The sequence below is a fragment of the Hippoglossus stenolepis genome, chromosome 10, assembly GCF_022539355.2.
Source record: "Hippoglossus stenolepis isolate QCI-W04-F060 chromosome 10, HSTE1.2, whole genome shotgun sequence".
Classification (NCBI taxonomy): Eukaryota; Metazoa; Chordata; class Actinopteri; order Pleuronectiformes; family Pleuronectidae; genus Hippoglossus; species Hippoglossus stenolepis.
Window position 1 is genome coordinate 1550116 of NC_061492.1, and position 12955 is coordinate 1563070.

At 46.2% G+C, this 12955-nt stretch overlaps 1 protein-coding gene across 3 annotated transcripts in view; it reads right to left on the reverse strand.

Moving 5' to 3' along the window:
- arhgap5 (Rho GTPase activating protein 5) overlaps window positions 1-12051 on the reverse strand; it is a 43231-nt gene extending 31180 nt beyond the window's left edge. The window contains exons 1-3 of one of the 3 annotated variants that reach the window (XM_035167286.2): window positions 11781-12051; window positions 2172-6115; window positions 175-328 (exon numbers count right to left, since the gene is read on the reverse strand). In XM_035167286.2, coding sequence (XP_035023177.1) covers window positions 175-328; window positions 2172-5903 — 3886 coding nt within the window. In that variant the 5' untranslated portion in view covers window positions 5904-6115; window positions 11781-12051. Of the gene's footprint in view, window positions 1-174; window positions 329-2171; window positions 6116-7287; window positions 7468-11748 lie in introns of those variants that run through there. The other 2 variants (XM_035167285.2, XM_035167287.2) reach the window with 2 other exon arrangements.
- Between the last annotated feature and the right edge of the window lie 904 nt (window positions 12052-12955).

Here is a 12955-nt window from a genome sequence, read left to right on the forward strand (position 1 = left end):
ACAACCACAAAGCGTTTGCATGTCAAAACAAACCAGCTGTACCTTGAGAGAGTTACAAAACACCAGAGAGTGCCTGGCTGCACCTGAACACCGAGGCAGAGGAAAGAAAGGAACGAAAAAGGAACAACAACCACAGAAGACAAAGGAAGAAATGCGTGAAAGCGAATGACTCACCTGTGCGTTCGATGTAGTCGACACACTTCTCGATAAAGACTGGGATGGGTCGCTCCAGGGTCACCAGGCTCTGCAGCGGAACGCCAAAGTAGTTGCTCTCCCAGGTTCTGCGGGTGGGGGGGTACAGAGGCTTGGGGGGCTTGGAGGATTTCGGCTGCAAGGTGACGATGAGAGAATAAAAATAGGGATGAGATAATGACATAAGAGAGGTATAGAAGGATTTAAGGTTAAACAGTTAAAGGGAAGTAAAAATAAAAACAGCAAATAGCAAATTTAAAGTAAAGATTGAGCAAAGGGAAAATAGAAAAGAAGCCAAATGACACGATGGAGGGGAGAAGAGTAGGTAGGATGATAATAAGGGATGAGGGTGACAGGGTGAAGTCCAGGAAAAATATGTTTAAAAGAGAAAAGGAAGAGAAAGAAAGGCAGAGAGAATGGTAGAAAAGGAAAAGGAGAAAGGAATGAAAGAAGAGGGAATTGAGAAAAAGACACAAGGGAGAGCAGAGGTGTAGGAGGAGAGAGGGTGATGAAGAGGCAGATCATATCGGAGGAGAAGAAGAGGAGGAGGAGGACAATCGGGGAATAGATCAGAAAGAAAGTTAGTGGGATGATGGAAGAGAGAGGAAAAAAAGCAAAGGGTGGTTCATGTGGAGGAAGACGAGAAGCAAAGACGACAACACCAGACAAAACCGTTATTCAAGAATGAAGCTGGGACGAGTAACGAGGTGATGAAGTGGCTTTGATTTCCCACTCCTCTGCTCTTCAAAGTGTTGTTATGCCTACAGCGGTTCGGGCTCATCTAATTGGCCGGGACAGCGACTAAACACCTTCCATTTTGTACCTTCTGGTTCTCCTTTCACTCTCCTCTCTGATTATCAAAGACAGTTTGAATGTTCCAACAATGCCCTGCATTCATGTAGCACCAGAGGCTGTTTCTCTACTGATTTGCACACTATTATCTGATGCGTGCCAGCGTGCTCGCTCGCATGCACGTCTCCGTTTGTCAAAGTCCAATTGTGTTTGTGCTCGGGCTGCAGGAAACGGACTAATCGTCATGCTTTGACTATTTTCCTCAACACTGCTACTGCTGCTGCCGACAGCCTGCTATATTTTGTCAAGTGGCTAAATTCATTTTTCATCAAAAGCAGGTGTTGCTGCTTTAGATGCAGCGGAATAATATCATACAAGTTTGTCTACGCAATTCTCAATTTGATTTTAGAAAATGGCAAGAAAGGAAAATATAGAGGATCCACTCTTTAGGTATTTCCATATCGCCATTTCAGATTTCAGTCTATTCTAATGTGGATGTGCCTGAAATAAATTTTGATGTATTACTACACAGGTGCTTGATTGTAATGTGGGTGTGTACATGCACTGTGTGGTAATGTTTACCGGCATTTCAAACTTGCCAAACATGTTTCTTTAGCTGTACACGTGTCTGTTTACAGAATAGGCGTTTAATTGCCAATTGTGTATGTGCACAGTTTGTCTTGGAGTCTACATGTGGATGATGGTGGTTAAACAAACAGAATTATTTATGCAGCTCAGCACTCAGACAAGCGTTTACAGAGGATAAGAAGACATCTTATCACAGATGCAGCTTCTGATCCGAGATTATACAAGAGAACTACTGTCTTCAACAGTGCATCTTTTATTAAGAATTTAATAAATGGGGCCTATCAGGTGCGGAGGATCCTTAACTATTTCAGCAGAGGGCTCGACCAATCAATTTTCCAATTAATTTGCTCTCGCCCACAAGTCCTGAGGCTTTTAAAAACAGAAATCTGCTCATATCACTCACAATCTTCTATGCTCTCTCATTTTCAATGCACCGAAGCTCGCTTTCAGTCACTCAAAAAATGCTTTGGCTCAGTGTCTTGGAGACGATTATATCTTTGCAGTCTTGCTTCGTTCTATGTAATGCTGCTTTACAAAGAACTTTCAAACAGTCCTCTTGAAAACTCCAAAGTAGATGATTCAGGACTAGTAAGACTCACCTTCTTTGGTTCCTTTGGTGTTTTGGGCTTCTTCTTCTTCATCTTCTTGTCCTCCTGCTCGGGGTCAGAGGTGATAGCAGGGTTGTCTATCCCGCCCTTCCAGGGGTCAGCAGGTGAGAGCAGTGGGTCCTCTTCGCTGCCCCGGTGGGCTCTTCCCTTTTTCTTTTTCTGCGTGGCAGGGCCAGACTCCTCACCATCGCTGTCAGATTGGAATCGTCTTTGGTAGGCCTTTGTCTTACTAAACAGGATTTTAGAACGATGTTTGTATTTCAACGGCCGTTGTCTGGCCTGAGATTTCCGGTCGAATCCATTCTCTTCCTCTCCCCCTCCATGGAGACCATGTACCACACCAAAGGAGTTTCTTATTTTGACCAGGCGGCTGTGTGTGTCATCAGGCACGGCATATATGTCGTCATTGTGGAACCCCCTGGACCGTAACAAGGTGTCCACAGGGTCTGCATAGTTGTCTGATGTCTCAACATCCTCAGAGTGTGTCATTGGGCCGCGAGTCGTCCTACGGTTACTTCGCATGCCGGCTTCAATGGTTTTAAGCAAGTTGGGGTCCAGCTTTTTGACATTAGGCTTGGGGAGCACTGGTTTGGGCCGGACAGGTGGAGGCACTTTGTGGTTGCGGTCATGGTCTCCCACAGGCGTGCTATGGACTGGATACTCGTTGCCCTCGAGGTCGATCCGGTACTTGGCCCGCTCACTGGGTGTGGGGAGAAGCTGAACATCATCGCCTATTGGACTATACGGTGGGGGGGCTTCGTTATCATCATCAGATTCTGGGTAATAGGTGTTGTAGGCTGGGGAATGGCTATGTGGCGAGGTGGGGAAGACATCTTCACTGGCACCAGTGGTGCACTCACGTGAGGAGCTGTCAAACAGGAAAGAACTCTCGATGCCCGGCTTCTTCTCCAGCACTTCATTGAAGAAGGGAGTGAAAACCTCTGTCTGTCGATGATACTGTGACAGCGAGTAGAGCGCTGTAAACTTGGCAGCAATCTCTGTGGCAATGTGCTCCCCCTCCGTCATCAACTCCTTGATGGCGTCATTCTCAAAGAAGTCTGCCTGGCTGTCTGTGATCGCCACCATCTGGACGGGGATCACATCCTGGACTTCAGCCAAGAACGCCCGCAGGGTCGCCATAGAAGCCTTGCGTTTGGCAGAATAGACCAAAATGTAGCCGTGGACCAGTTCATCTTTGCGGACACCAATAGCAGTGTGATAAGAGAGGACAGTGACCTGGATCCTCCTCCTGCTGTCACCGATGATCTTGTCCAGTATCAGCGTGTTGCTCTGGCCTGGCTGCCCTGCACTACAGCAATGCGAGTCGAGGAAAGGCGAGAGGATGAGGTCAACGCTGAAAGGATCCCAGCACATAGCGCACATCACTATCCTAAGGTCCGTCTCTGACATGTCTTTGATGGAGGGCAGTGGAGCCAAGACATCAAAGTTATGCTTTAGCCCCTCCAGCACTGCTCGGAGACCCTGCTTAACTTGGAACTCAGTGAATTTGCGTGGAAAGGCCACAGAGGGGATGTCGACAAAGGTGCACTGCAGCTTGTTTGCCAGCTGTTGGCCCTGGTGCCTCAGGATTGGTATGTTTTTGCAAACACTGTCCCTCTGATTTGCCAGGATGAGAATGAACGGTAGCGGCTGAGCAAATCTATCTCTCCTACTCTGTGCTATCTCTGCTCTGATCCTGCCTATGCAATCTCCAATACAGTTGAGAGACTCTATGGAGTTGAACACACAAAAGCAACCATGTGGCTTGAAGGTGGTGACCCACGTATGGCTGAAGAGCAGAGTGGAGTTGACATCCACAGGAAGAAGCTTCAATTCGTAAATTTTACCATCAAGTGTGTACTCATCATCTGTGGACTGAGCTCGGATCTCATTGGCCAGTTCCTGTGAGAGACCCTCCCTTCCCAGGAGGCAGAGGTTGATCTTATCGATGTTGGCACTGTTATAGTAGAGATTAGAGCGTCCATGGTCGAGCTGCACCAGCCTGTTTGCCAAAACCTGCTCTACTTTCAGATCAACACAATTCTGCCCGCTCAGGCACGTCTCCTTAGTGGGATGGTAAACAAACCCAATGTGTTTGAGAAGGAGCGACTCTCTATCTGGGGCAAGCTTCTGCAGCGCTCTGTATCTGGGCTCCTCATTCAGGACACTGTGAATTTCACTCATCTTGTCGCAGCTGGGGGTGGCATTCAGATCCAAGTCATAGAAAAGCTCAGCATGCTCAAAAAGCATTTCCTGAAAATCCTCTTTGGCCCTCTCAACTATTTCCTGCTGGTGTCTACAGTAAACATCCCTCCTATCTGATTCTGTGATGTACTTGTATGCTTCGTCCTCCATGACAAAGCACATTACCTCCTCCCAAGACTGCCCTGGACTGATAAAATGAACCCTGTCGAGTGTCTTCTTGAACCTCTCTTTCATCTCCACCCTTCTCTTCTCGGACAGCAGGTGTTGGACGTGGTTTCGGTAAATTCTCTCACCCTCGGGTGTATCGAGGAGGTCAAAGGGTATCCTGCGGTCACTGATGTCGATGTGGTCCGTCTCATCCCACGGTGTATGTTCCAGAACCACAAACCAGTACTGGAAATCAGGCCGGTTCCGGATCACACTCTGTGCCTCCGGCCATGTGAGGTGTTCAACCTCCTCCAGGTTATGGAGGAGGTTATTAAGGGTTTTCGGTAGTGTTGTCAGGTACTCTTCCCTCCTTCTCTTAATGTGCTCCTGTTTCAGTTGTGCAATGTGCTTTGTGAATATGTTGCGTGCTTTCCTCGAGCCCTCCAAAGTGATGAAATCATCATAGTCGGGTTGGCCCTTCATATTATTGATCACCGTTTTCCACGTGGTATGGTAATCTCTCACCGTGTGCACCATCAATTTGTCAAATCTATCTGTTCCTGAGGCAACAAGCTGCCGTTGGACTTTATAGGCATCCAGATATGGCACAGTTTTTGGTTTCCCCCTGGCTTTATCCAGCTGCTGGATGAGGGTATTGAAGCAGAGTTCCACGTTGACGTTGAAGCGAGCTGATGTCTCAATTAGCGTCAGGTTTTTCTTGCTGGCAACAAAGTTCTGCAGGTCCCTCAGGTGCTGGTCCACGCACTCATCACATTTTGTGGCGGCAACAACAATAGGCTTCTTTGACTTAACAATGTGAGAGTAGAGACTGTTCACAAACTTTATTTGGTCATCAAACTTCCTATTGCAACCCTTGCTTACATCGATACAGAGCATGAAGGCGTCGATGTTCAGCTTCCCGTCTGGCATCTGCTTCTGGTCAAAGTCCTGCTCCAAGCCCAGCTGGTCCGTGCAGATGTACATAAGCTTCTCTGCTGACTGAAGCTTGGTTGCTGCCGCCCGTTTGGTGTACGGCTGCAGGTTTGTGCTCCGATGCGGAAGAAACGTCTGGTCATCAATGAACTCTGTTTGCTCAATGAGGTGGATTTTACAGTCCAACCCGTCGTCCCCTCGATGGGACACATCCCCCCAGAACAGAAAGTGGTCATTGTTAACCACACGTCCACCAAAGTCTATTGTGCTCAGCACTGAGGTGTGCTCCGAGTAGTAGTTGTCGGCATCAGGACGCACATACCGATTGCACAGGCAAGACTTGCCCACGCCACAATTTCCCTTATCTTTCTCCGTCCCCGAGAGGCCAACCACACTGACGGCGAATATCGGGGGGCGCGCATCCTTGTGCTTGGCCATTATATCCCCCCGGTCATCGCTAACTTGGTCACTTCCAGGAAAAAGGTCAAGAGATCATTCCAGTTCTGCTCGTCACTGTCACAGACGCACTGTCATTCCGATTTTCCCTTATTAGCTGTGAATTCTTCTCCAACTCTGTGTCTCTCTCAGTGTCTATCCTGGATCTTCTTTAAGCTGGGACAGAGCAGCCGGCTTCTCCTTTTATCACCTGCCTGCAAGACATGGAATTCACAATTAGGAAGGGATAAAGGCAAAAACCAACAAATACATACTTGCATTGATTTGTCCTCAGAGAACCTCCGTCTCCTTATCACATGTAATTAGGTTTTTGTTTCTCTGCATATCCCCCAGGGACACGAGTGCGTACACATGCATGCACAGTGAAGTGATTCAAAACAACAAATCAGACATGTTAATCAGGCAAACATTATCATACTTGTGCAGGACAAAATAATCAATTTGAAAGCTTAGTAAATGTTTTTGATTGTCTTGACATGTACTATAATTAAAATGCACAGATAAACCACTACAATAGTAGGTTTTAATGGGAAACTGATGAAAAGGCCTCCTTCATTTATTAAAAAAACATATATACATACAAATATAAAATAGTCTGGGTTAGGGTTAACCCTGACTCTCAAAACGAAAACTTAAGTGCGATGCTGAAACTTATATAAGAGAAAGTAATTCAATCAGGAACAATGCTCGGCAATGTCACTTTTCCCCTCGCAGAGAAAAAGAAGAGCTTTCAACCAATTTGTGCCGAGGCAGGATAAAAATGGCATGCAACTCCAGCCCTTTGACAGCCACTGACCTAGAAATGATTTGCTTCGCTGTGAGAATGAAACAGTGAAAATAAATCAGTTCACAGATTTGTTATCATAATCAGCACAACCTAGGGCTATGTGATCAGGCCTGAACGTATAATCCTGATTAGTTTGACTGTTGTTCTCAGAATGAATTTTTTGCCTGACATTCTGGTCATGAGGATTAATCCTGATTAGTGCTCTTGATCATTTGAGGAAAAAAATTACTTTGCTGTTTGCACCTCGTCTATCCCACATTAACAGCCAGGTGAAGTTAAATGTTTCCCTCCTAACAACAACAATTTCCATCAATAGCAGATTGTAAAAAAAAAATGGAATGCAGCAAATAGCTGCATGTGATTGACTGTGCGACCTTTCAGTCAGTATTATCTGAGACTGTCACAGTCAAATAAGCCTGAATCTTACCATGACCTATCTAGAGGCTGATAACTGATAAAAGCAGAGAGTATTGCAGTCATTGTTGTGTTTCACAGAACGATGGCAATCAGCCACTACGCCTGCCTGAGCTGGAGCTGCTAGCTGCAGCACAACGGCATGCTGAGCCTGAGAAACTGCACCTCAGCAGGAATCCAGTCCACTGAGTCGGAGCAATGAGGTTTCCCCTGATTGTTTATAGAGGCCAAGGTGATGATGTCACCTGAGTTGTTTTTAGTTCAGCGCATCTACAGCAGTCTTAGAAAAGAAACACAACAGGAGACAGATTCAGTCCAAAACAAGAAGGATACATGGATTTTACTCACTGAATTCAATCATTTGATGTGTAAAAGTCATTATAAAACCATACTCACAGGACAACAAACACACAAAAGACTTTTGTTCAGTTACATACAGACAATGCCCTATAACATGTAACACCTGACAGCCTGACCAGCCTTAATCAGGTGCACCTTGCCCCTCAGACACACCTAGGAAATTAGATGATGTCAGGGAACAAACAGACCAGCAGGTCTTTCAGGTTTATAAACCACTATCCCCTGCAACAGCTCCTGTGCTGTTAGCTGTGACACGCCTGAGTCCAGCAGGCAGGGAGAATAACATCTGAACTTCAAACAGAAGAAGCACCACACATGTGCTCATACAATTAGAGATGACACGAATGCTCTGCTCGCTAGCAAAGTAAAACTAAAGACTGTAAAATTACTGTAAAATTACAAGACAAATTAGCAACGTCCAAGTGATGTGTTCACATTGTGTAATTAATCCATCCAACACTAGAAACAACCATTAATATTGAATGAAACAGCAAAAGCCAAAGTCAGCGAATGCTCATATCTGTGACACTGCAACCAGGAAACATGTGGAATCTTTCCTTGGCGACCTGCCTTAAACCATCAATTACAAAACCTGGAGTCAATTAATTCCCTGTTGATCGACTAACCAACTGATTATTACAGCCCGACATTCCTAACCCCAACCCACAGCATTTGAGAGGAGCAGTCTCCCAACTCAAAACATCTGTTTTACATTTTTAATCAGCCGATATCAAAGTCTACATTCACCCTGCTGTCAGCACACAGGGTCAATATGAGACTCGGTGAGATGACTAAACGTTAATGTGCATGAAGAGATGAATGGTAGCAGCGCTGATATGTTAACTGCAGCAGCCTGCACAGAGCCGGTGATGACGCTTAAGGCCAAATTTCATTTCTGTTGCATCCGCTAAAAGTAGCCGTTTGCATCATAATTAGTCTATTGACTGTGGGGCTGCGGGGGGGATTAAGGTATCACTTGGCAAGCTGGTTTTAGAGATGACTAAATGCTGTTAAGCCATAAAACACAGCAGAACACACTGCCAAGCCTGCGAAACCTTTCAAAGCTGCACCCAGCTGGATTTTTAGGTTAAGAAAAATAAACCTTAAAACAAAGCGGGGCTCCGGGAGAGAAGAGCATCGCTTCTACGTCAAATGACTCATTACCTTTCCCCAAAACAAATACTGATCTCGTACAATCACCAGATATTAATCAAAATGTATGAGCAAAATCCAACCTGCAAAAAAAAAGTAGCGAGTGAGCCAACAGAAAAATAGACTCCCCCCAAAAACATTAGATCTTTTCTTTTCCACTCTTAGAATAAATCATGTCCGACAAGGCAGGGGTTTTCTTGCAGCATGCAGACCAAACCCCACTGGATTTCTTGGTACTGGGTTTCAGATTTTTCAGCCATTACCTGCCACTATGTCATCGTCAGAATAACTGCGGTAGTAATACGAAGTCACAAACCAGAAAAGAGTCAGTCACCTTTGGGTGTGTAATCAGGATAATCTTTACTTAATGACCTATTATAACAAACTTATGAATAATTCTGTCTTAATTAGGTTTCTCTCAATCCATCGATTGTACACAGGAACTATACTTATGTATTTATGATGAAATTGCATAATAGATAATCTCTGTTTCCCGTGAAGAATTAAAATAAATCTTTGACTCAGGACTGATCTGAATGTTTCGAAGCTTAACACGGCTTTGACCAAAGCAAACGTCTTAATCAGATCGTAATCGCTGTAGTTTTGAGGTTGGTTTTAAAAATAGCTATTATTGAATAAGTGTTACCACAAGAAACTGTCCTATAACAAATCTACAAATTTGGCACATCGTCTTTAAAATGTAAGTCAGCCCTCCTGCAACAGCTAAAATTCTGTATACCAACAAAATATTTTTGTTTCAGCTCATCAACTCTGATCTATCAGAGCATCTCTGCTTGGCAAACTATTTACTAAACAAAATCTCATCTGCTTCCTCTATGTAAGAACCAGTTCACCTTCAGAAGCTGGACAGCGGCTTGTTATTTTCATTCCTGTATCATCAGTAACTTTGCTCCATTTAAGAGACTTGCCCAGTTCTAAATGTGTCGGTTTAAAATGGGCTATTTGCTTGGCCAGCAGTAATCTGGTTGAAGCTTGTTTTCTGAAATTGTAAAACTGACCTGCAATTATTGAGCTGCAGCAAAATATGACCTGCTGCTGGACTCAGTCCACAGACCTGCTGCTGGACTCAGTCCACAGACCTGCTGCTGGACTCAGTCCACAGACCTGCTGACGGACTCAGTCCACAGACCTGCTGCTGGACTCAGTCCACAGACCTGCTGCTGGACTCAGTCCACAGACCTGCTGCTGGACTCAGTCCACAGACCTGCTGCTGTACTCAGTCCACAGACCTGCTGCTGGACTCATTTCACAGACCTGCTGCTGTACTCAGTCCACAGACCTGCTGCTGTACTCAGTCCACAGACCTGCTGCTGTACTCAGTCCACAGACCTGCTGCTGGACTCATTTCACAGACCTGCTGCTGGACTCAGTCCACAGACCTGCTGACGGACTCAGTCCACAGACCTGCTGACGGACTCAGTCCACAGACCTGCTGCTGGACTCAGTCCACAGACCTGCTGACGGACTCAGTCCACAGACCTGCTGCTGGACTCAGTCCACAGACCTGCTGCTGGACTCAGTCCACAGACCTGCTGCTGGACTCAGTCCACAGACCTGCTGACGGACTCAGTCCACAGACCTGCTGCTGGACTCAGTCCACAGACCTGCTGCCGGACTCAGTCCACAGACCTGCTGCTGGACTCAGTCCACAGACCTGCTGCTGGACTCAGTCCACAGACCTGCTGCTGGACTCCACAGAACCCAGAAGCCACTGATGCTGCACAAAGAGCTGTTCACCTGTTTATTCAAAATTCAGTAAAGCACGACTCAATCCACAGAACCCCTGAACCAGAGAACCAGTTCATGTGAACGTGTCCATTGTCATGAACGTGCTGTTGTCATCATCAACAACATCACTTATGTGGATGTGTCCCAGCTGCAGAGCTGCTGGTCACATGTTAATTCAAATTTTAATAACATTGAACATATTGCATGTACAAATTCCACCAAATTTGACACTGCACTTCCATGGGCCCTTAATAATACACATGACAAGTGTACAGCTGATAAGATGAAGACATCTTGAGATATGCGAGTCACAGCTGGAGGTCCGATTTCTGGATCAAGCATAGAGTTTTTATTTAATTCAACCCCGACCGACTATAATAATAATATTGGAGACACAGACTCAGAGAGTCCTTGTGGATTTAAGGACACTAAAACAAGATCACGGCCGAGTGGGAACAACAAAGACCCTAGCTCGAGGAGAACCGGGGTCTGCAGCAGCACCAGGACAAACCCACCGACCCGCTGCTCTCAGATGTGACAAACAAAGTTCAACAGCAGCTGGTGTCGTGTGTGACTTCAGCTCCTCCTCACGCCTCAAATCAGCCTCGTTAATGTCGCTAAACTTCCACCATCCGCCCCCCGCCCCTCCATCACCCCCCGGTGCAAGTGGGAGCGATTAGCGGGACGGCAGCGGCTGAAACCTGCAGCAACTTCAAAATGAAGTCCGGCTGTGAGGGCAGGGACACTGTGGAGTGAAGCTGCGGTCGCACCGCGGAGGAAAGTGAAGGTTGGGAGCGTGAACGCGTTGAGGTAGAATGTGATTAAAATGGTGGATGTGGTGGAGGACCCCCCGGGTGATGTTACCGGGGGCGAGTTGGGCGAGTTAATGAGTTAGTTCGCATCGGATTGAAACGACACACAAGACGCGGTGTTAATGCGTCAAAGCGCCGCGGCCAACGCGGCTCGGGTACGGCGGAAGATGACGCTCCTCCCGGGACCAGGACGTGTAGCCCGGCTCGGTCTGGCTCGGCCCTGATCCTCCTGGAGCGTGACAGAGCGAGGAGGAGGAGGAGGAGGAGGAGGGGGAGGAGGAGGAGGGAGAGAAAAACCCACCTTTCTCATTCCGATTAGCTAGCGTTAGCCTAGCATGCCGAGAGGGTGACGGAGAGTTAGCTAGCTAGCGTTAGCAAAGCACGGGTTGGGAAAGACTCCCAACCCGGGTTAAATCCACAGCCTGGACTCGTATCCACACTCGGGTTAGATTTAAACCGGGATAACGCGACTCTGCTACCGGGTCGTCGCCCCCCCCACACACACACAGAGCTAGCCTAGCTAATGAATCCCAGAATGCATTCCCTTACCCACCTATTAGCATGGTCGCTCCCTGCTCCACATACCACGGACAGGAGGAGGACGCGTCCCCGCATTTAAAGTCCCGTCCGCCGTCCTGAGTGTGCGGCGAGGTGGGGGGGGGGTGGGGGCCCTGCGACACCGTCCACAGCCGGGCGAAGAGGGGGCCGAGGTCCCGAGCGGTCCCAGCCTGCGTTCGGGTGTACGTCGGTGTTGTTGGGTGAGGAATGTGCTGTAAACCGAAACCTGCTCCCTCCCCTCTCACCACCGCCAGGCAGCAATGGCGACTCCCTCTCTCTCCTCTCTCCCTGCTCTCCCTCTATGTCGCTCTACCTTTCCATTCAGCCTCCCTCTCCCTCCCTCTCTCTCCCTCTCCCCCTCAGGTCATATTCATGTTATATATTCATTGTATGTAAACTCCAGCATATTGACATGTGCATCACACAGAGAGGAGACGTGCGACACAGCTTCAGTTTCAACTTCATCATCTCCAGAGGAAATCAATTATTAAAAATGTGAGATACACATGGCCGGATAAAGCTCCTCCACGGGCCCCCGGGGGGGGAGGTTTTGTTGGGCCCCCTATGACAAAGTATGAGAGTTATACAGAAGGGGAAAAGATTTTGAGTATGAAGTCGTAATGTTATTAGAAAGTCATGGGATTATGAGAATAAAGCAGTAATTACAAGGACAAAGCCAGAATTCAGGAAAAAGTCATGTTATTACTGGAATAAAATCGTTATTTAATAAGAATAGAAATTACTATTTGAAAAATGTCACAATATTACAATAAAAAAGTTGTAAAATTACCAGGATAAAGTTAGAAATGAGGAGAAAGTTGTATTATTACTTGAATAAAGTCGTTATTTAATGAGAAAAAAGTCAATGTTATGTTAATTAAGTTGGGAAATTAGAAGGATAAAGTCGGAATTCAGGAAAAGGTATGTTATTACTGGAATAAAGCCGTTTTTTAATGAGGAAAAAATTATCATATTGGCATTGGAGGCTAAACCTGAACTGACAAATAAAACATTGGCATTGAAATACTGCAACTTAAAAAGTTGTGTTGGCATTGAAACAGTATTGGAACTGAAAAATACAACACAGGCATTAAAAAATATAATCTTATTAACTTATTTTGTTTTCATATTACACACTTATTACTTTATTCATATTATATAATGTGATGAAGTGAGGAAACTAAATGAGGATTTAAAGATTG